This window comes from Cricetulus griseus, chromosome 7 (assembly GCF_003668045.3).
Source record: "Cricetulus griseus strain 17A/GY chromosome 7, alternate assembly CriGri-PICRH-1.0, whole genome shotgun sequence".
Classification (NCBI taxonomy): domain Eukaryota; kingdom Metazoa; phylum Chordata; class Mammalia; order Rodentia; family Cricetidae; genus Cricetulus; species Cricetulus griseus.
The window spans coordinates 9,259,395-9,286,724 of NC_048600.1; the positions used below are offsets into that span (position 1 = coordinate 9,259,395).

Sequence of the window (27,330 nt, forward strand, 5' to 3'; positions counted from 1 at the left end):
GATAGACTCCAAAGCTACACAGAGAAACCCTGTCTCGAAAAAACAAAAAAATAAAACAAATCAAAACAAAACCAAAGTATGGCCATGTAGGTCAATGGACAATTGACAAAATGTAATATAGAAAACCAGTTTTTTTTTTAAACTCATTCCATTTTACCAAAGGTTTGGTATTTGTAACTAAAATAAAACATTGAGAATAGTGGACTATTAACAAATGTGTTTTGTAAATGAAAAAAAACTTTACTCAAAACCTGTTACTTACAAATTTAGAATATACCCTTATGGTGCATCAAAACCTACAATCCCAGCACTTGGGAGACTGAGGTAGGAGGATTATGGGTTTGAAGCCAGCTTGGTCTATACAGCAAGACTCTGCTTCCAAAGACTAGTAATAAGAACTATTATTGAACTAGAATATGTCTCAAAGTGCCAATAAACCTCTGATTTTTTAAAAATAAGAAATGATTCAGGAAGCTTAGAAAAGCTATAAAAGAGACTTTTGCTTTTCAAATGGACACTTAGTTTTCATTTTCTAAGATGGGCAGCATATATGAGGTACTGAAGGAATGCAGTATTCTTAGTAAGGGCAGAGGCACGCCCTACATGGTTTTTCTAGCAGAGTTCAGGTCACACCACACTGGGCGGCTACAAAACAGCTGATGTTCAAGCTTAGAGAAATGGGCTTTTTTGAAGGAAGCCTACTTAAGATGCATGACATTTTCTTTCTTTCTTTTCTTTTCTTTTTTTTTTTTTTGGTTTTTCGAGACAGGGTTTCTCTGTGTAGCTTTGGAGCCTATCCATGGCACTCGCTCTGGAGACCTGGCTGGCCTCGAACTCACAGAGATCTGCCTACCTCTGCCTCCCGAGCGTTAGGATTAAAGGCGTGCGCCACCAACGCCCGGCTTGATTCGTGACATTTTCAAAGACCTCACTGCCACAAGAACATTTTACAAAAATATAGTTTATAGGTTTCATGAAATATGAACAAGCCTGCAACAATCTGACACTTAAATGGTTAACAGTCAATGCAAATTGGATTACTAAATGCACTGGGAACCAAGGAGTCGACATTCCTCATAAAAATAAGTTAAAGTCCTTCAAGGTCTTGGCTGTCCTGTCCTGTTGTTTCCATACCTACTTGGTACATGTGGGAAGGTGGGCCTCAATCCCTGGCCTGCTCCAACTCCTGGAACTGCAAGTCCTTGGCCAAGCACACTGCTGTATGGTGTGTGTCCACGACTAAGACCCAAACCATAAGGCCTTGTCTGTGTGTTCAGAAGAATAACTGGGCTCACGTTTTTCCCGGGGGTATTAAATGAAAACTCTGGAGGAGGGCTGCTAGGTTTGGCAGGTGTTGATGTGACAGGGATCCTATCATCAACATTCTTTAGAAGAGGCATTGGGATTATGTGATGGTCTGAGAAGTTTAGGGCATTGGATGCAACAGGCCCAGACAGTAAGGCAGGCCTGATCCAGTCATCCTTGAAAATCTGAACAGTCAGAGTAGACACAAGTGTATACAATCTGTTGGTCACATGAGCAAGGACCATTTGCTCATTTGCATCGCGTCGAATTCTTACATGTACTGATCCAGCCTAAAAGGGGGAAAATCATAAAAGACTGGTAAGAATTATAATACAGACACTTCTGCTTTATTCATAACTTGATTGGTACTTGATGTTTTCTTTTTTTTGTGGGGGGCTGGTTTTTGAAACAGGGTTTCTCTGTATTGCTTTGGAGGTTGTTCTGGAACTCGCTCTTGAGACCAGGCTGGCCTCGAACTCACAGAGATCCGCCTGCCTCTGCCTCCCCAGGACTAGGGTTAAAGGTGTGCACCACAAGGCCTGTTGATGTTTTCTTTAAAATAAGAAAAAACATCATCTTGCTATTTACTACTGGTACTTATCAATGTAAAAGGTTAATGAAATGATTTGTGACCCTTTAAAAGATGGACTAGAGATGCAGCCCAGTTTACTGAATGCATGCAAGAGTCCTGGGTTCGATCCCAACCCCTGCATAAACCAGGCACAGTGGTGAACATCTGAGATCCCAGCACTTGGGAAGGTATAGCATGGAAATGCAGAAAAGCTAGGATTTCATTGCAGTTGTTGCATATTTGAGAAGACAACTGCACCTGACCCAGAGACGATAATAAAATAGAATTTCAAAGAGTACAAAAAGAGGCTGGATGTGGAGGCACAGGCTTTTAGTCCCAGCACTGAGAGACAGAAGCAGGAGGATCTCTGTGAGTCTGAGACCAGCCTGGGTTCAACTGAGAGACTCTGCCTCAATGTGTAAGTTAGGGAGTGATAAGAAAGATACCTGACATCAACCCGAGGACTCTACACACCTGTCCACACACACAACACACATATACATTCACATGAAAATACACTCTAGGAGAGGGTTAGGTGGCACAGCCGTTCTGCAAGGCAATTTGATAATTTGTATTAAAAGCTGTAAAAAATCTGATTATTCTGTAACTCACATAACTCACTTCTAAAAACTAATTTTTTGAGGCTGGAGAGAGGTTAAGAGCACTGGCTGCTTTTCAAGATGGTCATGAGTTAAATTCCCAGCAACCACATGATGGCTCACAACTACCTATACCGGGATCTGATTCCCTCTTCTTGTGCATGAAGGCTGAATACTCATGAAGAAGAACAACTTGGAAGAGAAACCAAACTGAGCACAGCAGAGACAGTGGGCAGGGAGGTTAGGCCAAAGGGAGCAGAGTCAGAAGAAAGACACTTCCTCATCAGACCCCCATGAGTTTGCAAATACTGCCCCAAGTAAGCTGCTCCTCATTTTAAAGACAAGCAACAGTGCCTGGTGGTGGTGACACACGCCTTTAATCCCAGCACTCGGGAGGCTGAGGCAGGCGGATCTCTGTGAAGTTGAGGCCAGCCTGGTCTACACAGAGAGTTCCAGGACAGTCTGGGATACAAAGAGAAAGCCTGTCTTAAAAAATAAAACAAAACAAAAAAAGAACAAAAAGAAAAACGAGGTTTTTATGGGACTGGACAGATGCCTCAGTGGTCAAGAGCACTGGCTGCTCTTCCAGAGGTCCTGAATTCAATTCCCAGCAACCACATGGTAGCTTACAACCACCCATAGTGGGATCTGATGCCCTCTTCTGGCATAAAACCATGTATCATACATGCAGACAGAATACTCATATACATAAAAAAAAAAAAAAAAAGGACAAGCAACAGAAGCTACTTCTTTAATCTCAGCACTCAAAAGCAGAGGCAGGTGGATCTCTGTGAGTTCAAGGCCAGCCTGGTCTACACAGTGAGTTCCAGGATAACCCAGGCTACACAGAGAAACCTGTCACAAAAAGAACAAACAAAAGGACATGTTAGCTAAATGTGATGGTGCACGCCAAGAATCTCAGTATTCAGAAGGCTGGGAAAAGTCTTGTGAGCTCAAGGCTATCCTGGACTACAAAAGTGGGTTCCAGAACAGCCTAGCCTACAGAATGAGATGCTGTCTCAAAACAAACAAACAAACATACATACATACTAGGAGAGTTTTTATTTCTACTTTAAGTTTTTTTTTTTAAACACGTTTTAATTACACTAAACTAACTTGTAGAAAACATACCAATGAGCCAAATCCAAGGGTCCAAAAGTGTTCATTTCGGACTTCTAAGACCCCATCCAAGGTAGATACCTAATCAAAAGCACAGAACAGTTTATCAGTTACCTGCATCTGACAGAACAGTGTAGTCCAATCACATTACAGACTTGCTGGATGTCTAGAAATGGAACAGCTAAATTCTGCCCAAGGACACACATTAGTTATCAGAGGTCACAGATATTTCCTGTTTGTTCAGTCCTGACTCAGGCTGCCCCACACTTTGAACCAGGTGCAGACTGCTCAGAGCTTTACATTGCTATGGTTTTGTTTTTGAACAAGGTAGATATGTTTATGACAAGCATTTATTTATTTGTGGTACCAGGTTTCTTTTCTAGTGTGTGTATCCTAGTTGTTTCTTTGCCTGGCCCCTCTTCTAGCAAACCTCTGTTTGACTGTAGGCTATCAGTAAATTCCAGGGCCAGATATACAGCCATGGGGACAGTGACAACAAAGACATACTCAGGGCCAGGATTCAGTCTGAGACATGTGTTGGAAAAAGTAACCTTTGGTATGCTGACAACAAGAACTGAGAAATGGCATTTCTTCATCATTAGCAGGTGGGACTTCCTTACAAAAGAAAATAACCTACAAACTAAGAAGTTAGGTGGATTAGCATGGAGAAATGGACGTTTGCCTTTGGTCAAACCCTGAAAACAGAACAAGAAAAATCAGACCACCACCTTCCATATGTACTCAGTCAATTTAGCTTCCAAACTAAGCAGTTCCTCAAGTTTTTCCATTTTTTGTCCCTGTGTTACAGTTTCTACTGTTAGCGTAACACACAACTCCCCCCGGAATAAAATTCTGGAGTTGAATATATTATTCCCACCCCTTTGTTTCCCTAACATTAAAAAAAAAAAAAAAAAAGGCTTATTCACTGAGCAGTAGTGGTGCATACCTTTAATCCCAGCACTCGGGAGGCAGAGATAGGTGGATCTCTGTTAGTTCGAGGTCAGCCTGGTCTATAGTGTGAGTTCCAGGACAGGCTCCAGAGCCTCACAAGGAAACCCTGTCTCAAAAAAACCAAAACAAAACAAAAAAACAGCCCCCACCCCAATAAAAAGATTTATGTATTATTCCATCTTACCTCCCTGATCAGCTTGTCCAACTGACCAATAACATGAGGTGGTGTAGTCTAGAAAAATAAAATAAATATGAATAGGCTAGGGAGAAAATAATTTTGCAGTAACCATTGTTAAGCCTCCTCTACACCTACAAACAGATTTCAAACCAGGCTTTGATGCTTGACATGTGTCCTATTACGATTTAGGGAAGAGGTCTCACTGGCTCAGTAGGGTGACATCACTAATGGGCCCACACTCATTTGTGGTGTTTTGGGTTTTTTGTTTGTTTGTTTTTGAGCAAAATGAGATTAAGGAAAGAACTGGGAGGGGCTCCCAGGGAAGAAGACACCATACTCTTTTTCTCAAGAAGAAGATGCTCTCTCTAGAATCCCAGGAGACTTAAGGAACCAACCAGCCAGGGGCTGAGTGATGATGGCTTAGCAGTCAAGAGTGCCCTTACCACTTTGAGGTGTGGTGAGACACACCTTAGAATGATCTCTGTGACAGAGACACTGTGTAAACCTGCTTTACACAGTGAGTTCCAGGGCAGCCAGGGCAATGAAAGAAGACCTTGTCTCAAAAAACCAAAAACAATGACAAAAGAATGCCTACTGCTCTTACAGAGGACCACAGCTTGGTTCCCAGCACCCAGCTGGAGGCTCACAATTCCAGTTCCAGGGTACCCCAGCACCTGAGCTCTCTTGTAACATCTGAGGACTCATGTCTGCACAAGGTGCACACAGATACTTGGGTACACACACTTAAAGCAGCTGGCTGGGCATGGCCGGCTTATACCTGTAATCCCAGCCCTCGGGAGGTAGAGGCAGGTGGATCTCTGTGAGTTTGAGGCCAGCCTGGTTGGTCTACAGAGCAAGTTTCAGGACAGGCTCCAAAGCTACACAGAGAAACCCCTGGCTCAAAAAAACAAGGGAAAAAAAAAAGAAAGAAAGAAAGCAAAGAAAAAAGAAGAGAACACAGCTCACACTAGTACCTAATGAAAATAAGAGCCTCACCTGGAGAAGAACTTTCCCACTGTACACACTCATTGGATACATGGTGCCAAATGTCATCAGGGCAATGGCTATTGCAGATGCAGTGTCTACAGCAAAATAATTACTGCAAGAAAAAACAATTCTTATTCTTAAATGTATAGTTCATCTCACAATTTAAAAATCACAAATAGCTACTACTGTCAAGAGAGTACCTCAGAGAAAACCAAAAACCAAAAAATTAGCTTTTAGAATTTTTGTTTGTTTGTTTGTTTGTTTTTCGAGACAGGATGAAAGGGGCTGAAACAGATGCAGAAACAGACACAGGTCCAGATCGGTGGTGGTTGGTAAGGCTTACAGAGGGCTGACTGCACAGGAGGCCATGCTAAAATGGAGAGATTTGAAAGAGGGAAATCCTACTGGTGACTGGGAGAGATGACGACCACATGAGTGGAAAATGACTAGAGATGGTGAGGATGGAAACAGAGGACCAAGAGACCATTTGAAGATAGTGATGATGACAATGGCTAAGAGGAGACAAATACATATTAAGAAAAGACAGTATGTCTCATGATCAATTAGATTTGGCTTGAGGAAGACTCAGCAAAGAAGAAGATAAGGCAGGCACTGAACAATGCACTGAGGTTCCTACAAAACACACATGCTACAGCAAATCTACTCCTGGGTAGACACCAACAAGAACTGGAAGCAGGAACTGAAATGGGTAACTGCATACCTCAGCCCATTCTTAGCAGCCAAAAGGTGGAAATCAATTCAAATGTGCACTGGCAGATGAATGGGTAAATACAATGTGGGATTTAGCCTCAAAAAGGAAGGAAATACAAATACACACAACATGGATGAACTATTACTGTTGGGGGCTGGAGAGATGGCTCAGTGGTTAAGAGCACTGCTTGTTCTTCCAAAGGTCCTGAGTTCAATTCCCAGCAACCACATGGTGGCTCACAACCATATGTAATGAGATCTGGTGCCTTCCTCTGTTCTGCAGGCAACATTCAGACAGAACACTGTACACATAATATATCATAATAAATAAATAAATCTTAAAAAAAGAAAGAAAACACTGCTATATGAAACAAGCCAGTCACAAAACATGACTGTATGACTTTACTTATACTATAGTTAAAATGAGAGGCAGAATGTGGAATGGTGGTTACCAGGGCTTCTGAGAAGGGGAAAATATGGAGGTATTATTTAAATGGGCATAGAACTTCAGTTAGGGTTGATGACTGTCAAACTGTGAATGTGGTTAACTATATGTTATAAAATGGTTAAAATAAGAATAAAAAGAACATCAGGACTGGGAAGATGGCTTAGTGAGTTTGAGCGCGTGCCTCTCTCAAGCCTGATGCCCTGAGTTGGCTCACTAGAGTTCAAGTAACAAGCTGGATATGTGACCCACAACTGTACTGTAATCCCAGTATTCCCACAGTGACATGGGAGGCAGGGATAGGAGCATCCCAGAAGTCTGATTACCTTAGTTTTTCAGATGGAAATACTTGAGGATAAGACATGACCAAGTTATACAGGTCACTAGCAAAAATGCTAGATATACGGCCCCAAATTCATCTTGTGGATGCCCTTAGAAATCAGGTCCCAGGGCTGGAGAGATGGCTCAGAGGTTAAGAGCACCAACTGTTCTTCCAGAGGTCCTGAGTTCAATTCCCAGCAACCACATGGTGGCTCACAACCATCCGTTATGAGATCTGGTCCCCTCTTCTGGTGTGCAGATATACATGGAAGCAGAATGTTGTATACATAATAAATAAAATCTTTAAAAAAAAAATCAGGTCCTAGGAATCAAAACCCATCTGATAGCAATACAGTATACTCACTTAATTTCAATCAGCATGTATGTTATACACAGAGCAAACGCCCCAGCAAGGTCAATGAGGACAAATGGATTCATGCGGGGCAGGAAGATACTGCTGAGTCCTGGTATAATCCCACACACGCTATGAAAGACCAGACAGAGTTTTCATTAGAAGAATTCAGCAATATCAAAAAGAACACTGAAACAGATAAGGTGCATTTTACTTCTTACAGAGGACTCGGGACAAAGCCCTGCCACAGTAGAGAACTCTTCTGCACCATCAATTAGAAAGCCAAGGGAGAATGAGAACTCAACAGAGAGCAGCTCATGCAGTGAATTCAGCTGCAAATCTAAGCTTCCATGATGGACACACTTCTTGGGGATTCTTGTTACATTATGGAAGTCATGAAGTTCCACAGCATCTTACCTTCGACTAAGGTCTGCCACATGCTCTTGAAGCCAGCTCGTACTAGCAGCTTTAAGGAGAAAATATTTAAATTATCTATATAGAAGAATAAAATACTTAAATTATCTATATAGTATCTATATACTAGAAAAATGAGTTCTTTCATTTTAAAAACTACTTTGACAGTGTTCAAGTAACATGACAAAGGGTAATACTTCTCCTCCATCTACAGATTCTCCCCTTGTCTTGACCAGACATTAAGTCTAAAGCAGCTTCAACTTCCATGAGCAGCTGAAGGAGTTAGAGGACTTGACACACTGCTGGTGTTTTCAATGTAGACTTTCAGGAATGGCAAGTTGGCTCAGCCTGATGACCCTAGTGTGAGCCTTGAGATCCACACGATGGAAAGAAAGAACTGACTTCCTTAGTTGTTCCCTGACTTTCATGCAGCCCTCCCCTCAAGTAAGTAAATATATTTTAACAAGTTTAGTTCCAGGACAATCAAGGCAACACAGAGAAACCCTGTCTTGGAAAAACCACAAAAAAGAAAAAAAGTTGGGGCTGGAGAGATGGCTCAGAGGTTAAGAGCACCAACTGCTCTTCCAGAGGTTCTGAGTTCAATTCCCAGCAACCACATGGTGGCTTACAACCATCCGTAATGAGATCTGGTGCTCTCTTCTGGTGTGCAGATATATATAGAAGCAGAATGTTGTATACATAATAAATAAATAAAATTTTTTATACAGTTAAAAATATATTTATATAAAGAATGGGTTCCATGTCAATTAATAATTGATCATGTCAATTATTAATTCCTTTGACTCTCAGAAAGCCAAGAGTTCATCTAAAGTCACCAAAAGATACTGACTAGGACTGTCCCTTGACAAATAGCCTCCAAAATCAAACAGCATTCATCCCAGTGTGCTACTGACACTCATTTTATGATGTAACCATATTGTAGAGAGCTTGGCAAACTCTCTATAAAAGCCTGGTCCAGCACTAAAGAGAAGGCAGTGACACACCAGAGTGTGAGCTTTCAAGTTCTAGCTTAACCTGTCTGTCATCAGGAGTGTGCTTTCACAAATGATTTATTTCATCTTTGAAGGCCCAAGTGTAAAGTGAGGATGATAAAGTATCTGCCTCAATGGCTATGGAGAGAATTACTACTTGTCATCCTTAACTTCTTCTTCTTTTTTTTTTTTTCCTTTGAGACAAGGTTTTTCTGTGGCTTTGGAGGCTGTCCTGGAACTAACTCTTGTAGAACAAGCTGGCCTCAAACTCACATAGATCTTTCTGTCTCTGGCTCCCAAGTGCTGGGATTAAAGGTGTAGCCACCACCCCCCAGCTAACTTTTTTTTTTTTTTTGCATCCTTAACTTCTGATGGGTAAACATATCATTTGTCTTCCTAACACCTGTGAACCTGTGAGCTTGCTGGGACACAAAGGAGCACTTGAAGAAGCTCTCATCGCTGTCTGTCTTGTTCAAGTTCAAAGGCCTAAAAAAAACTCATCTATCTGTGTTCTCTGTTTCAGAGCAGAGGCTTTGTGTATCCATTCACTTCTCCATCAGTAATGGCTAAACCTTTCCTGGTTAATGAGATTTCAAAACACTGAAAGTTTTAAAAATGACCAGTAATACACATATGAAGCAGAAAAACTACCTAAACTTGTGAAGACTTTGGAAATCTTTTTACCTGTTTTGTTGAGAGACAGGTTCTCACTATGCAGCCCTGGCTAACTGGGTATTCACTGCATGGTACAAATTGGTCTCAAACTAATTGCAATCATCCTGCCTCATCCTCCCATGTTCTGGGATTTTAGGTATGTGCTACCATGCCTAGACAAACCTGTAGTTTCTTTTGTCAGACTATCACTTAGTTCAAAGCTAGTTCACTGGCTTTTATATATTATTTTCAGTTTGTGCTAGAGATGAAATTCTGTATAATCTTCCATATAAAGACTTGAGAAGTTTTGGGCTAGCTCTTGTTTCTCTGCTGAACATAACTCTCATAGATCTACAAGTTAATGTAAAAAGAAACTGCCCAGTAGTGGTAGTGCACACCTTTGATCCCAGCAGCTGGGGAGGGAGAGGCAGGTGGATCTCTGAATTTGAGGCCAGCCTGGTCTACAAAGTAAGCTCCAGGACAGCCAGGGCTACACAGAGAAACCCTGTCTTGAAATCCCCCCCCCCAAAAAAGGGAAAGAAACCCACCAGTTTTTCTAAAAAATTAATTTTTTAAAATTAATAGTAACAAAAGACATACCTTCAGAGACATAAGCAAAAGGTTTATTCCGAATAGAAAGCATCGTGAACAGGTTGAAAGAAAGAGCCACAAAAGTACCAACTAATAATCTTCCCCTAAAAAGAACAAAACATTCACCTTTAATTTTTTTTCCACAGTAATTCCAATCTGTAATTTCAGTATGTGGAGAGAGTAAGGGAAAGGAAGGGTAGAGGGACCCATTTTAATGGTTTACCAACCAGAATCCACACTTGTTTTCTAGCCCGACAATGCTGCTGCTTTATTTACAAAGGACATGAAAGGTTTCTCACCATCACAATGTTTTCTTGTGGATAGTTACCACTATAGATTTATACAAATCTTAAGAGAATTTGTGCCAACATGCTAGACGAGTCAGATGTTCCTTGGTTTACTAGTAAGAGGCCTACTGAGTTGTCGAGTAGGTGGATGATAAATACAATCTTTTCTAAAGGCTGCCGGGAAAGTGTTTGGGGTTAAATGTGAAGTTACAGAACACTAGAAGGGAGCTGGTTTAGTGTGCTGACCTAGGCCTGAAGTTAAAAATCCTTCCTGTGCCATTACAAGCCCAGGGGCTGGGACTGTTAAAGGGAGTCTTGGGATTTGGACGTTCTCTTCCCGAGATGCCAGTGATAAGACAAATGGCCATACTTTGAATTCTAATGCTGAACAAAGTAATAATGGAACAACCAGTAATTGGGATCAAAATTAACAGTAAATTACCCCTAAAATAAAAATCTTTGGCTGGAGATATGCATGAAACCCTACAATTGAGACTGGTCTCCATAGTTGTGATAAATAAATAAAAAACCCATCTTACGTGTGTATCTCAGGCTGATCCAAAAAGCGTTCTGCACTAAAAGAAAGAAAACTATATCAAATAAGTTCTATAAATTATAAACCTAAAAATCCATATTAAATATATGGTTATACATTATAAATATATAGTTAACCTACACTAAAGTTCATGAAAATCTCTTAGTATGTTTAGTGGAGATGATGCCAGGACACTAACAGGTAGGTTACCCTAAATATGCAATGCCAACATTCCTCTACCACGCCCACTTCACATGGTTGGAAAGGAAGTCAAACACATGTCAGACTGTGTGTCACCATTCAGATTCACCTATGACTGAATTTAGTACTACCAAAGAAAGAACTAGAAGTGGAAAAGGAGGAGAAGGGGTCTGAAATAAGAAATTATACTCAGAGCTCCAACAATGTCCATAATAATTTGTATATCATTCAAACCATCACTGGATTCTCTCATATTTCTAAGAATCATAGGTGAGACTGATCATAATACATACAAAAATGTACCTTTCTTTTAGTATAAAGAGGGCTCCCAATTGTGCCAAGACCGTAGAAGCAAACACAGCCAAGACTTCTAATCGTTCAAACCTGAAATCAGATATAGTTTGAATGACAAAATTGTTCAATTAATAAACCAGTAATAAACCAGTCTTCCTAGAACATATATACACTCAAATATTTACTGGCACAATGTATGTATGGGCAGTCTACTGTTAGCCAGATATTAGACTATAGAAATTGTAGAATAGTGTATCAACACAATGGGTAAAAGGAGGACAGGGTTGTGACATCTGCCACTTACCCGACTGTCAGGGTTGATCGTTCATGTGTGTCCTTCCTGGAGCTATGCAGTTTGAAAGGATTATCTTCTGTAGGTTTTTGTGGCCTGCCACCCGGCCCCCAAATAAATACATGGAGACTTATTCTTACTTATGAATGCCTGGCCTTAGCTTGGCTTGTTTCTAGCCAGCTTTTCTAACTTATATCATCCCGTTTCTCTTTAACTACATTTTGCCTCTTGGCTTTTTATCCTTTCTTTATTCTATATATCTTTCTTTCCTTCTTCCTCCGTGGCTGGCTGTATGGCTGTGTGCTGGTGTCCTCCTCTCCTTCTTTTCTCGCCCCTCCTTTTTCTCTTCTCTAGAGCCTAGGTATCTTCCTACCAGCTCTGCCAATCCCTCTCTCCTGCCTAGCTAGTGGATGTTCAGCTCTTTATTAGACCAATCAGGTGTTTTGGACAGGCAAAGCAACACAGCTTTACAGAGTTTAACAAATACAACGTAAATGAATGCAACACATCTTTGCATTTTAAAGACATATTCCACAGCATAAACGAATGTAACACATTTTAAACTAATATTCCGCAATGATCTTCCCCTATAGAAGAGGGCTGTTCTTCAATCAAGGGCATAAACTAACTGTACCTCGTTGTAGAACCTGCAAACAAGTTTCCAAAGATAATACAACAACAAAAACTGAAATAACAGTATCTACTTTATACCTGTCTCTATAACCATTTATGGCTATTATTTTTGTAGAAACAACCATTATTATAAGAGCTGACACTTAAGTGACCCATTTTGTATTGGACGCTAGTCAGTGCTTAACATATTATTTCAATTAAACCTTAAGTACTGAAAGGCTCACATTAATTGAATAAAGAAACACCTACAAGACTAGTGAAGCGTACCTCTGGGTGAGTCTGTGGTGGTTTCCAGAAGTAATTAGACAATGAGGGCTCTAAGGTAATGAATGCATTAGTATTTTGACAGTCATAACATGGGAGTCTTTTTTTTTTTTTTTTGGTTTTTCGAGACAGGGTTTCTCTGTGGCTTTGGAACCTGTCCTGGAACTAGCTCTTGTAGACCAGGCTGGACTTGAACTCACAGAGATCCACCTGTCTCTGCCTCTCAAGTGCTGGGATTAAAAGCATGAGCCACCAACGCCCGGCTAACATGGGAGTCTTAACTGGGAGGGGGCAAGAAGTAAGAGATGGGGACTAGCTGGTGAAAACAGTGAGTGGCTTGCCCGGGGGTCACACTGTGATCTGGTCACTACTTCCTGTATGCCTCTGTCCTCCACAGTACAAACAGCCATCTTCTATCCTCTTCCACTTTAATGATACTGTGCTCAACCACATTTGGCCAAGAGACCATGAACTCTCTGAAACAGTGAGCCAAAACAACCCCTTCCCTTCCCAGGTTATTTGGCCAGGTATGTTGTCATAGCAATGTAAGAATAAACAGCACAAGCCATTATGAGGGTCACTTCATGTTTTCTGACACATCATGAGAGCCTCCTCTATTATGAAAAGTGCATCTTTCAACTCTCAGTGATTTCTGTAACTATAGAAACAGAAGCTTCAAAGTCTCATTAGCTCATTGCTAAATCCAAAGTCTTACTACAGAAATACATCTCCATCAATGCAAAATGTTGAAATATATCATAGCACTTATAAAATTTACTTGTTAGAATTCTTCATACTTTCTATGACTAAAATACCATCCAAAAATATTAAAGAGCTTACTGAAATCAATTTATGTTTGTATTTCTTTCATAAAATATAAAACTGAATATGAATATTTTAATATAATTACTGTCTTTATGATCTGTCACTGTCACTTCTAGACTCTTCTGAGAAAATATTTGATATGTACATTCACTGATTATCACCATGTCATGAAGCAGGTGACATTTATTTATTTTTATTTTCCAGAAATACTATAGGCAGCTCTCTACCATTATTATGTTACCAGCAATATTTTACCAGAAAATAAAATAATCTGAACTTACCCAAATGAATAGGCAGGGCTAGGCTTCCTCATCATTACCCAGTAGCTTATTAAACATGTTATTAAACTAAAGAAAACAAAGTTTGTATTGGAACATTAGAAAGTAGAAATAGGAAGACATGCAGAGACAAATTAAGTGGGCTTTGTTTTTGTTTTTTTGAGACAGGGTTTCTCTGTATAACTCTAGCTATCCTGGAACTCATATGTAGACCAGGCTGGCCTATGAAGTGTTTTTTTTTTTTTTTTTTTTTTTTAATAAGGGTTTATTTTACTGTGTGTGTGTAGATGGTGCTAGATCTTCTGAGCTGAGGACCTGAGTCCTAGAAGCTTACTTGGGTCCACTGCAAGAGCAGCAAGCACAGAACTATCTCTCTAGTTCCCAACAAATTAAATTTTCAGAAATCCTTGGTTGTTGAGAATTGTTCATATATACTAGATTAAAAATAAATTATGATAGTTCTAAATTAACCTCAATGATCCTCGTAACACATGGCATCTCTGGATGACAACAGTTTTGATGTGAAGAAACAAAGTCAAATTGTAATTCACTGTAAGTCAGCTAAACAGAACTTCCATCCACATTCATCTGTGGCAGACTCTCTACTAACTCTGGGCCATCTCCCCCTCCACTCAAAATGTACTCTTCTCCACCTCCTTTTCCTTATGGCATATGCTGCTACAGTGTCCATGACAAGAGGTGAGGTAAAGGGTATGGTACTGAGCTTGGGTAGGGTTTCTACTACTGAGATCCAACACCATGACCATAAACATTCTGGGGAGGAAAGAGTTAACCTCAGCTTACAGCTCTCAGGTTACAGACCATCACTGAGGAGGGACATCCCAGCAGAACTCATTCTGGGCAGGAACCTGGAGGAAGGAGCTGATGCAGGGGCGATGGAGGGTGCTGCCTACTGGCTTGCTCTCCATGACTCGCTCAACTGGATTTCTTTCTTTCTTTTTTTTTTAAGATTTTATTTATTTATTATGCATACAACATTCTGCTTCCATGTATATCTGCACACCAGAAGAGGGCACCAGATCTCATAACAGATTGTTGTGAGCCACCATATGGTTGCTGGGAATTGAACTCAGGACCTCTGGAAGAGCAGTCAGTGCTCTTAACCTCTGAGCCATCTCTCCAGCCCTCAACTGGATTTCTTAATCGTCCCAGAACTAACTGCCCACACAGTCACCCCCACATATCCCCACCCCCACATCAACCACCAGTTAAGAAAAAATACTACAAAGGCGGGTGGTGGTAGTGCACACCTTTAGTTCCAGCACTTGGGAGGCAGAGGCAGGTGGATCTCTGTGAGTTCCAGACCAGCCTGGTCTACAAGAGCTAGGTCTAGGACAGCCTCCAAAGCCACGGAGAAACTCTGTCTCAAAAACAAACAAACAAACAAACAAAAAAACAAACAAAAAACAAAAAAACTTAAGGAGAAATTGTTTATTTCTGGAATTCTCCACTTTTCTTCAGCATGTGTACATCCTAAATTTATGCCTAGGTATTAACCTTTCCGTTCTTCTACAGGTGCAATATTTTCTTATTATGACAGTAGGTGCTGTCTACTTCTATGATATATTTACTTATTTAGCTAGTTACTTTCTTTTAAGCAAAGAAAGCTTAGTAAATCAGTGTAATAAATCCTTGTTTGAAGCTAGGTGGTGGTGCACACCTTTGATCTCAGCACTTTGGAGGCAGAGGCAGGCTGATCTCAATGAGTTCAAGGCCAGCCTAGTCTACAAAGTGAGTTCCAGGACAGCCAGGATTGTTACACAGAGAAACTCTGTCTTGAAACAAAAATAAACAAGACAAAATCCTTGTCTGTTGTCTTTATAATTTAAATGAGGCAGAGGCAGGCAGACATCTGTGAGTTCCAGGCCAGCCTGGTATACAGAGAGAGTTCCAGGACAATCAGGACTACACCAAGAAACCCTGTCTCCAAAAACAAAGAAACAAAGAAACAAACAAAACCTCCAAAACTAAAATTTAAATGATATTTTTTAAAAAACTTACCTAAAAAGGTCAAAGATAGTGAGGTAAGTATAAGCAGTTAAAGCTGCAGAAACAACAGAAACGCTCATTAAAATGCTGCTTAGTGCACTTTTATTATTATTATCTTTACATGTGGATGTGTGGCCCCTGTGAGCTTATAAACAATATGTACATGCAGGAGCCTGAGAAGGCCAGAGGGTTGATCCCTGGAAGCAGAGTTACAGATGGTTGATAGGGGTGCTAAGAACTGGACTCAGGTCCTCTGCAAGACTGGCAAGCATTCTTAACTACTGGTTCTCTCCAGTGACAAGGAGGGAGTCTGAGTCATCAACACTCCCCATCCTGCTCAGACCCCAGGAAGTGACTGGCTGGACAGACCCTTCCTACAGCCCTGACTGCCGAAGGACCCAGCATCAAATAACTAAGCTTTACTGTTTACAGGGATATTTAAATATATCCTCGTTAAAAAAAAAAAAAAAAAAATCAATACTGGGCCTACAAGATGGCTCAGCGGGTATAAGTCTCTTCCATTATCCTCTGAGGTCCATACATGCCTTCCACCCACAAATAAATAAATCAAACTTAATATTTGTTTTTTAAAAGAAAGCAGTTGGAGGTGGGAGAGATGGTTAAGTGGTTAAGAGCATTGGCTGCTGTTACAAAGGACCCAGGTTCAATTGCCAGCACCCACTGTAAGTCCAGTTCCATGGGCTCTGACCCCCTCATTCAAACATACTTGAAGGCAAAACATCAAAGCACTCAATAAACAAACAAATACAAGGCACATTCCAGAAGAACACATACTATATAAAGGGAAATATGCTGTCATAGGGTTATTGTTGCTATGATAAAATATCATGACCAAATGCATTTGGGAAGGAAAGGGTTTATCTGGCTTACATATCCTAAATCACAGTCCAATGAGGAAAGCCAAAGCAGGAACTCAAAAAGGGTAGCAAATATGATGCAGAGGCCATGGAGGAGTGCTGCTTACTGGTTTGCTTGACCTGCTTTCTTTCCTTATTTTTTAAGATTTACTTATTTTTATTTGTACGGCTGCTTCCCTTTCATGCATGTCTATACACCACATATGCCTGCAGTCCCACAGAAAAGGACATTGGAATCTTGGGCTATGGAACTACAAACAAACAGTTGCTAGTTACCATGTGGGTGCTGGGAATTGAACCCAGATCCTTTGAAGAACAAGCAGTGCTTTTAAGCACTGAGCCATCTCTCCAGCCCCTAAAACGACTTTTTTTCCCTTGGAAGCAAGGTCTCTCTGTGTAGCCCTGGCTGTCCTGCAACTCTCTATGTAGACCAGGCTGGCCTCAAACTCTCAAGAGATCCACCTGCCCCTGCTTCCAGAGTGCTAGGATTAAAGGCATGAGCCAAATGACTCCATTAGGCCTGCTTTCTTGTAGAACCCAGAACTACCAACCCAGAGTGGCAGCATCCACAATGCCCTCCTCCATTGATCACTAATTCTGAAACACTTTATTACTGGCCTGCCTACAGACCAATTTTTTTTTTTTTGTATGCTGTTTTATTGTATGCTACAGCCATCGTATATAAAATAATTCAACCTTGTGAGACAGAAATCCATGAAGATTCAGAGAGGCAGATGTTAAGAACTGACAAGCAGAAGATTGTATGTTATGGCATGTGTTACAGGCTTTTGTACAGACTTCAAGATGTAGTTCTCTTAAACAGTTACTGGTTCATGAAAAGTGGTTTGAGAAACCTTAAGATACTTGACTCAAAAAGGAGCAGACTTTCTGGGGTCTGAAGGGATTTCTACTTGAAGACACTCCAGTCAGCAGAGGGTCATGTTGGGCATTCTGCAGACAGAACTGTTTCAAGTCTACAGCTGCCTGGGAAACATTCTCTCGGTTGAACCCGGCCTCCAGCCGGAGCTGCTGAACCACCTTCTTCATGGCGGTGACACTAGAAGAACCCGACATGGTGCTCAGGAAAGCCGACTTGTCAGTCCAAGTGATGGGCCTCCTACAGACCAATCTTACGGAGGCATTTTCTTACTTGAGGTTCCCTCCTTTCAGATGACCAGAGCTTGTGTGGAGTTGACATAAGACTAGCCAGCACATGCATCTTTATTTAAAGTCAGGAGCAAAAGTGAAACTGAGCTGATAAAATCCCAAAGGGTGACATACCTATGCTGTTTGTAGAGCTGCACCACATGAGCAGGAAGCCAGTGCACAGCACGTTGACTGCACCAAAGAGAAGGATCTTCCAGGACTGTGGGAAGGAAAAGCACTCCATTCATACAGTGTTGACGGAGTTCAGCAGAACTCTGTTCTGTTCAAGCTGCCTCATTCACACTGATAGAAAGCATGAAATAAACACAACTTCTAAAAAGTGTGTCCCATTTTCTACATCAACTAGAATCATCATCGACCAAGTCACCACAGTGAAACAGGAGGATCATTTAGAGTAGCCAAGGCAACAGAGCAAAACCCTGTCAGAAACAACCCAAGAATGTAAATTTAACGGTAACTCTGAATCAAGTTATTTACTCAACATGTATCTGTGCCAGGCATTATTTTAAGAATGAGTACCGAAGAGAACAAAACATGGCCCTACAATGTAGGCAGAGTGACAATAAACAAGTATTTAGGATAATGGTAATAAGTTCAAGGAAAAAATAAAAAGTAGGCAGTCAGATCGGTGAGTTCAAGCCCAGATTGCTCTACAGAGTGGAGTTCCAGGATGGCCAAGGCTACACTTTTTCTGTTTGAAAAGGAAAAAAAAAAAAAAGGGCTAAGGAAACAGAAATGGGAGAAAGGCCTGAAGAGTGTTCTTTTCCAGATGAGCTCATCAGAAAGGCTTTGCAGTAAAGTCACAGAAAACAGAATCTGAGAGACCACAAGAGAGGGGGGTCTAAGGCAACAGCACGTGACATTTTGAATGCCAGGAAACAGTGGCTGAGTCTGTCTCAAATTCCCTAAAGAGCATTCTCCTGGGCATGTGGGGGTACATTTGCGATCACAGCACTCAGGGTTCACAGGTAAGAGGATGGCAGCTGAAGGCCAGCATGGGCTACACAGCAAGTCTGAGGCTAGCCTAAGCTACATGGTGAGACTTTCAACCTCTCCCTGCCTAAAGAAAGCAAAAGATCATTCTGGCTACTCCATGGCTTAAGAGTGGTAAGAGGGTGTGCTAAGGGTCAGATGCTGCACACTACATTAAAGAGAGAGCTGGTACGTTTGCTGAAAACACCCATGTGAGGAATGAGGGACAAACAAGAAGGAAAATGATTTCAACTTTTCTGCTAATCTGGAAGACTATCCAGTTAATATGCGAGTGAGTGAGGATTAAGGTCCAGTTTCCAGTTGAGACACTGAAGAGTCCAAATTCCATAAAGGAAGTGGGAGTGGGAGATTTAGGGCTTGAGATTTAAACATGGAGTCATCCGTACACAGGGAGTAACGACAACCATTCAGCCGACAACCTTTCTAGATGTGCAAAATCTTACAGGTTGGAACTCATACTCCAAAGTGCACTAGTAAGAAAAATGGTGAAAACAACTGAACGATAATGAATAAGTCAGTAGGAAGAAAGCCAAAGACTGTTTCACAATTTATATGATGCTTTTAAGCAGAAGTGACCAATTCTTGTCAACTATGGTGAAAAGGTCAAGAAAGATGAGAAATGAGGATGGTAACACAGATTAACAGACACCGCTGGATTAGAACCTATCAATTACAGGGCCAGCAACATGGCTCAAAGGGTAACGGTATTGTTGCCCTGCCCGAGGACCAGAGTTTGATCTCTGGGATTCACATGGTAGAAAGAGACAAGTGATTCCCAGGTTGCCCTCTGACCTCCACATACGGCTTTGCAATAACTCAAACCATGATCAAAGAAGGACTTACCCTGCGGTCAGCTGCTACAAGTCTAAATTCCTGGAGTAACTTTCCAAAAAAGGACCGCTGTGGCTTTCGAAAGAGATGAATTGTCCCCTTTAAGACAAACACACAAAAAATAACAAATCAGCCTTGAATATCTGATAATCTTCAAAGATCCTGTGATTTGAAGTGTACTAACTCATTGAGTATTCCACACGCCAAGCACTTACACTGCACAACTTACTTGCATTTACTGATTTAATGCCCAAATAACCATATGAGAAGCAAATCATTTTTGATAAGTTCTCCAAAGTCTCAAAGCTAGCCAACAGCTAATTAGGAATTCAGATGTAGACATTTTAGCTCTGGATAAGCACCCCCCCCCCCCGCAAAATATTACATTCACTCTAATGAAGCTAAGAGGTCATACAATACAACCCCTCTGTTCTCTTTCAGGCATTCACTCAAGGCACCTGTACTAAGACAGCACAGGGGTAGCGCAGTCACCAAATGTTCTGCTAACACTCATAAAGACCCCACTTTCTGTGTGCTGAAAATATATGCTCCTATGGGCGGGGGTGGGGGTGTCTGTGGGTGTTGTTATTCCAAAAGTAATTATGTGGGAGGGGAGAGAGCTCTTTCTTGATCATCAAAGAGCCTTGTGTCATAATTTGATTGCTGACATGCACATTTAATTAAAGATTTTGGGTGTTCTGTTTTGTTTTTGGAGAAAGGGCTTCCCTGTGCAACTCTGGCTGTCCTGGAACTCATTCTGTAGATGAGGCTGGCCTAGAACTCAGAGATCCACCTGCTTCTGTCTCCTGAGTGCTGGGATTAAAGGCATGCACCATCACTGCTATGCTAAATATTTTTGGTTTGTTTGTCTGTTTGTTTCTTGAGACAGGGTTTCTCTATAGCTTTGGAGCCTGCCCTAGAACTTGATGTGTTGACCAGGCTGACCTCAAACTCACAGAGATCTGCCTGCCTCCTGAGTGCTAGGATTAAAGGCGTGCACTACCACTGCCAGATTCAAGAGTACTTTCTTAAACACCAAAGGCAGGATCAATATAACAACCAATCTACATTTCTACTTCACTAAGGTTTGAGTCAAATACTGATGCAGCCAAAAAACCCTGGCCCTGGGTTGTGAGTGTGGCTGGATGTAGTGGCACAAGCCTTTAATCCCAGCATGGGGGAGGGGCGGGTGTTATGGGATATTTTGACTGTACTCTGACACTCCCGAGACTGACAATAAAGTTTACCTTGAATAAGAGGGTGAGGCTAGCTACTAGCTGACCAGAATTATCCATAGAGGTTTTGGAGGACCCAGAACATATAGAGACACAGGAAGTAGGAGAGAGGGACTCAGAAAGATTCGCAGACCCTTTTGGATTGAGGAAGCAGAGGAGGTCACTGGTTGCTTCTTGGATCAATCAAATTATTACCCCAACATCTGACTCCCAAGTTTTTATTGATAAAAAATAATGAAGTAAATGCTGCAGTGGGGAGGCATTTCTGTAAAGGGATCACAGTGAGACTCTGTCTCAACAAAACCCAAACAAAAAGACTGTAAACCCTGCAGACTGAACTGCAGCAGACATACTCCTCCTGGTGTCAACAGACACCCCAGTAGCTACAGGAAGGTGTAACTGATCTTAGAGGTGACATTAGTGTCATTACACTGAGAGGAAGGGAAAGCAGCAGCAGCAACAGCTGGTGTGAGAATGATGGAAGCCAGGCACATAATCTCAGCACCTGGGAGATGGACAAGGGAGAAACAGAAGTTCATGGGGAGGGGGGTGTCATTGGCTACACAGCATTTTTTTTTTAAAGTTGTTGATGAAAGCTAGCAAGCCCTTTTGTATGTTTGAATCTTGAAGTTTTTCATAAAAAGTAATAAAACAGTAAAACAAACAACAGAGGCAGGCAGAACTCTGTGAGTTCAAGGCCAGGCTGATCTACAGAATGAGTTCTGGGACAGCCAAAGCTACAAAGAGACTCTGTCTCAAAAAACCAAACCAAAACAACAATAACAACAAAAGGTATGGAATATTTTCACCCCAAAACAAATGTTGCTTCATCAAACCGTGTAGGGGAGCAAAGGGGACTTGGAATGGAGAAAGGTAGGGAAAAAGGAGAGGTCGATCATGGACAACGGCTCAAACTACAAATATATTTTGTGTGAAAATGTCCTTTTGTAACACAGTTCAAAGGATATATACAATGAAACTTTAAAAAATGCTGCTTACCAGTTTGAGCCTTAAGCCAGGTGTGGTAGTGCCCACCTTTATTCCCAGCACTGGGGGAGCAAAGGCAGGAGGATCTTCCTGTGTTTGAGGCCAGCCTGGTACATAGTGAGTTCCAGTATAGCCAGCTCTGTAGGGAGACCCTGTCTCAAAAACCAACAAAAACAGTGATTCTTGGATATCTATTTGGCCTCAGCCCATTAAGGAAAACTCTTTTAGGAATTTATGTGCATGTATGTGTGTCTGTTTAAGTGTGTGCCACTTGTGTGTGGATGCCTGTGGAGGACAGGAGGCAGCCGGTTCTCAGAATTGGAGTTCTAGGTTGTTAACAGAAAACCCTCTTTTGTGCATGGCCACTCATCTCTCCGGGCCCCAATTCATCTATGGACCTTCATTACTTTGTTAGGTTGGGGTCAACTGTTTTTTAAAAGGCAGAGGGTCACTTCTGGTGCCATCCTAATATTGTGGAGATGCTGGCAGTTGATACAGTCCTTGTTGTCAAAAAAGGCATTAGGTCTGAGTGTGCATCCTATCCTAGCATCCAGGTAAGTGCAAAGTATGATGGAAACTACAACCCCAGTGGTGGGGAGGTAGGGGCAGAGAGAAGTGAGATCCTGGAGCTCTTATTTGTTTGCTTATGTCTTTTTGAGACAAGGTTTCTCATGTAGCTCTGGCTTCCTGGAACTCACTATGTAGACCAGACTGGCTCACAGGGATTCACCTGAGGAACTCACAGAGCTTGTGCCTGCCTCTGCCTCTCAAGTGCTGGAATCAAAGGCATGCACCTCTATGCCCAGTTGGAGCTTTTAAAACACTGAACATTTTATTATTTTTTATGTGTATGGATGTTTTGCCTACACATATAATCTGTGCACCACATATGTGTTTGTTGCCCATGGAGACCAGAAGGGGAATTGGGTCCCCCGGAACTAGAGTTACAGGTGGATATGAGCCACCATGTCAGTGCTGAGAATTGAACCTGGGTCCTTTGGAATCATCTCTCCAAGCCTACTTAAAGCTCTTTGTTAAGCAAGCCTATCTGGGTCAATGAACTCATGTCCCAAAAATGTGAAGACACAAGGTAGACGCCTTTAATCCCAGCACTAGCAAGATAGGGGCAGGAGGATCTTTGAGTTTGAGGTAAACATGGTCTGACTACACAGTAAGTCCCTGCCTCAAAATAAGTAATGAATAAATAAATACAGAAAAAAATGAATAGGTGAAGGGTGATCAAGGAAGATACCAATGTCCAGCTCTGGCTTACACATATATCAATAGGTACACATATCACATTATACACAATAATGTGGAGAGTCTTCATTGACACCCAACACTGACCTCTGTCCTCCACATGCATCCACCCACCCACAAAACATATGCATACACAGAGTGCATGAGAAAGGGAGAAAATGTGTGAGGAAGTTACAAAGGACTGTTTCATGTTTCACCTTTGAAATGTAGTCTTCTTATATTATTATTATTCCAAACCATAGTGCTTTTATGGTATAGGACAATCATCATCCTGTCACCTTGTGTCATAAGTTATTCTTTGTAACTTTACTAATGCTAATAGTTATATTTTCTTTGAGTCTTTTAAGAAAGCACCATATTCTTTTTTTTTTTTTTTTTTGGTTTTTTCGAGACAGGGTTTCTCTGTATAGCTTTGGAGTCTATCCTGGCACTCGCTCTGGAGACCAGGCTGGCCTTGAACTCACAGAGATCCGCCTGCCTCTGCCTCCCGAATGCTGGGATTAAAGGCGTGCACCACCAACGCCCTGTGAAAGCACCATATTCTTACACAGAGCATTTTCTTCATTAGAACATGCAAGTCATAAAACCATTTCCTGGCTGGGTGTTGGTTGCGCACACCATTAATCTCAGCACTGCCATTAATCTCAGCACTCAGGAGGCAGAGGCAGGCGGATCTCTGTGAGTTAGAGGCCAGCTTGGTCTACAGAGCGAGTTCCAGGGCAGCCAGGGCTACACAGAGAAATCCTGCCTCAAAAAACAAACAAGTAATAATAATAATACAAGACTGTCACTCCCCTCACCCAAATTCCACAGGGAGGACAAAGAATTAAAAAAAAAAAAAAAAAAGCCCGGATACTGAGATATGTAGATATGTGATTATGAGGGCTGGTGGCCCTGCTGGTCAAGTGCTTGCCACACCTCTGGTTCAGCATCCAGGTAAAGAGCTTGTAATCCTAGGACCAGGAAGGCAGAACTACTAAGACCCCTAGGGTTGTAGCTATAGCTCAGTGGCAGAGAATGTGTCTTAAATGTTTGAAGCTTGTAGGTTCAACCCCCAGAACCACAAAAAATAAAACACCTGACATCGACCTCTGACCTCTACACATACCTGCACACACATACCCAATGAGTGAATAATAGGTAAGGGTTAGATTGATAAGGATGAGAGTAGGAAATGGAGAACCCAGGCAGATGGAACAGCGTATGCAAATTAGGTCAAAGGTCCAATTCACACAACACAGTTTGAAGCTGTTCACTGTTGTAAGAATATGGATGTTGGGTATGTTTATTTGTTTAAAAAGCCAGAAAGAGTGAAGGCTTTCTGGTTGCTGTCACTCCCCACAGGGGGTAAAGTTTTGCCCATCTTCTGTATGCAAAGGGTTACTGAGATTTTATGGAAGAGTTAAGAGCACTCCCTGTCTTACAGAGGACAGGTATTCTGTTTCTTGTGCCCACAAGGTACTCACAATCATCTATAACTCCACGTTCCAGGAGATCCAAGCTCCCAAGACACCAAGCATGTACTTCATGAACCAACATACATGCAGACACAACATCCATATACAAAATTAAAAAATAATAATCTTGGGACTGGAGAAATGGCTCAGTTCTTAAGAATACTTAATGATCTTCCAGAGGACCCAGGTTCGATTTCTAGCACCCACATATGATCACAATTGCCCGAAACTCCATCCCCAGGGGATCTAATGTCTCTGGCTTCCTCTGACATCTACACTAATGTGCACATGCCCACACAATTTAAAATAATAAAGTCTTTAAAAGATCTTCATTAAATTTTTAAAAATATAATTTGAAAAATATTTTAATATAATTTTTTTAATATCCAAAGAAGAAAAATTTACAGTGGTAACAATAAGAGAACAAAAAACGTGCCATTGTTGTATGTAAACTACCAATAAGAGATCAATGAGTTTTTGTGACGGTTCCACAGGGTGGCTAGCACTCTGACATTTGAAAACACAACCATCTGCTCACCTCTACATAAAATTGAGAGACTGGTGTTTGACTTCTGTCTTGTTGTCTGTTTTTAGATTTCTTTTTTGCTTCAGGTAGGGAGGGTTTCTGTGTAAACCAGGATAGCCTTCAAATCGCAACCCTCCTGCCTCAGCTTCCTGACTTGTAGGTCACAGGCATGTGCCAGTACACTCAATTTAATATGACAACTAATTAACCTACTAATTTTTAGGGAAAAGACGACGTTCCACAAACCACAGCGGATGCCAGCGCCTTTCACTAGTTGCTCCACTAACCCTTCACTCTCTGTAAACGCTGGTTCTAACGGAGGGTGCAGTGTCAAGCTAAACACTCAAATGCAACCAACGCGGGAACATTCGCCCTGACACCCCGCTCAAGCACCGCTACTCTAGTCGTTGATGATGTTGACTCGTTTCCACACAGAAGTTTATTTGGCCATCAGGCGAATCTCGGATCCCCGGCTGCAGAGGCACGGGGCAGGAACCCTGAAGGACCGGAGCTCGGGGTACCCGTGTGCGAGCAGCCGCTCCCTGCCCAGCACAGCCCGGACGGCGCATCTCCGAGAAGCTGCGGCACAGCGGGACGCTCCGGCGAGGAAGCAGGAGGAAGCACCCGCACCAAACCCGCACGCCCCACGGCCAACTCACCATGGTAAGGAGCCGAACTGCTCCCGCCGGAAGACGCTCTGGGAGTTTGCTCTCCCGAGCGGAAGGGGCGGGTCGTCGGAGCCACAGGGCTGCGAGGGCGGAACTGCGCAGGGGCCTAAAGTCCCGCCTCTTCCGGCTACCTCAGCGTGTTCAAGAGGTGGGTGGCAGGTTTCGGTCGCTCTCGCCGAGCAGTTTGAGGAGGGAGCGGGTCGGCTGTTGTCGCTTGGTGGGGGAACTTTGAGGACTGTTCATGCTTCTACCTGTGTGTGGCTTTATCACGCTAGTATTCCTGTTTTAAAAACGAAGAAGCAGGAAGATTTAAGAAATGTCACTGTAATTACAGCCGGGCAGACATCGGTGAGTTCGAGGCCAGCCTACCCTACGTAGACTCAGCCTATATTAAAATACACTTGTCAGATTGCCAGTACGGAGCCGGGCGGTGGCCTTTAGTCCCAGCACTGGGAAGGCAGACGCGGGCGGATCTCTGTAAATTCGAGGGCAGCCAGGTCTACACAGAGAACCCCTGTCTGGGATAACGAAAACTAAATTCTCAGCACGGTTTCATTAAAAATAATGTCACAGTAAACGCTTGTCTTCAGAACATAAGGACTGGAGTTAAATCCGCAGAAGCCTCGCAGTAGTGGTGGCCAAGCCTGCTTGATCCCAGCACTCAGAAAGCAGATACAGGCATATCCCTGGGGACCGCAAGGTCCCAGGACTCAGTGACCCTGTTTCAAAAGCCAAGGCGGGCGTCAGCCTTAGGTACCAGGTTGTCCTCTGACCACCACATGCACTTCACTAGTCAGGGTACATCGCCCGCGTGCGATTCTAAAGCTGGAGACTGAGACATGGCGGCTGCATTACACAGCCACACTCTGGGTCAAAACCAAAACAGAAAATAACCAACACCACAAGAGGGGGCTGAAGAGATGGCTCAGCGATTAAGAGCACACACGGCCCTTCCTGAGGCTCTGGGTTTGATTCCCAGCATCCACAAGACTGCTCACAACCGTTTGTAACTCCAGTTTAAGAGGATCAGGTATGCCAGGTGATGGTGCACGCCTTTAATCTCAGCACGGGGGAGGAAGTGGCAGGCGGATCTCCGTGAATTTGAGGCCAGCCTGGACTATAGAGGGAATTCCAGGACAACCAGAACTGCTTCACGGAGACACCCTGCCTCAAAAAAAAAAAAACAAAAAACCAAAAACCAAAAAAAAAAACCAACCTAGTAGAGCCCTTATGTGGCACAAGTGAGACACCCGGGTTTAATTGCCTAAACTGGGTGTAGACTTGTGACCCTATAGATAAGAGTTGGTGGCTGAGGTAGGAATAATGAGGCTCCATCAGCCTCTCCAATTTAGTGAGACCATCTCAAATTTAAGGAGAAATTAAGGGGCTGTAGCTGGGTTCCATCTCAGCAATATAAAACAAAACAAAAAAATATTACACACTCAGTGTGGTGCCATCCTTGGGAGGCTGTGTGGCAGGAGAATGAGTTCAAGTCACATTTCACTACCGAAAATAACAA

General features: G+C 42.2%; 2 protein-coding genes across 6 annotated transcripts; both read right to left on the reverse strand.

The window, feature by feature from the left end:
- Positions 1 to 941: 941 nt before the first annotated feature.
- On the reverse strand, positions 942 to 25,948 carry Slc30a6 (solute carrier family 30 member 6). Of its 5 annotated transcripts, XM_027426092.2 has the most exons (14): positions 25,803 to 25,948; positions 19,691 to 19,777; positions 17,969 to 18,053; positions 15,822 to 15,864; positions 13,803 to 13,868; positions 11,517 to 11,597; positions 11,017 to 11,052; positions 10,200 to 10,294; positions 7,957 to 8,005; positions 7,552 to 7,671; positions 5,720 to 5,822; positions 4,730 to 4,777; positions 3,607 to 3,675; positions 942 to 1,595 (listed from the first exon to the last, which is right to left on the reverse strand). In XM_027426092.2, the coding sequence occupies exons 1-14, from the start codon at positions 25,803 to 25,805 to the stop codon at positions 1,098 to 1,100; spliced, it is 1,383 nt and encodes a 460-aa protein (XP_027281893.1). In that variant the 5' UTR covers positions 25,806 to 25,948; the 3' UTR covers positions 942 to 1,097. The 5 variants fall into 5 exon arrangements, with proteins under 5 accessions (XP_027281893.1, XP_027281894.1, XP_027281895.1 ...); XM_027426093.2 differs by lacking the exon at positions 11,017 to 11,052 and having other exon boundaries at positions 1,098 to 1,595; XM_027426094.2 differs by lacking the exons at positions 15,822 to 15,864; positions 19,691 to 19,777; positions 25,803 to 25,948 and having other exon boundaries at positions 1,098 to 1,595; positions 17,969 to 18,048.
- LOC103163959 (guanine nucleotide-binding protein G(I)/G(S)/G(O) subunit gamma-5-like) lies at positions 17,117 to 17,962 on the reverse strand. The gene has a single exon (XM_035447300.1). The coding sequence runs from the start codon at positions 17,759 to 17,761 to the stop codon at positions 17,543 to 17,545; it is 219 nt and encodes a 72-aa protein (XP_035303191.1). The 5' UTR covers positions 17,762 to 17,962; the 3' UTR covers positions 17,117 to 17,542.
- Positions 25,949 to 27,330: the final 1,382 nt, after the last annotated feature.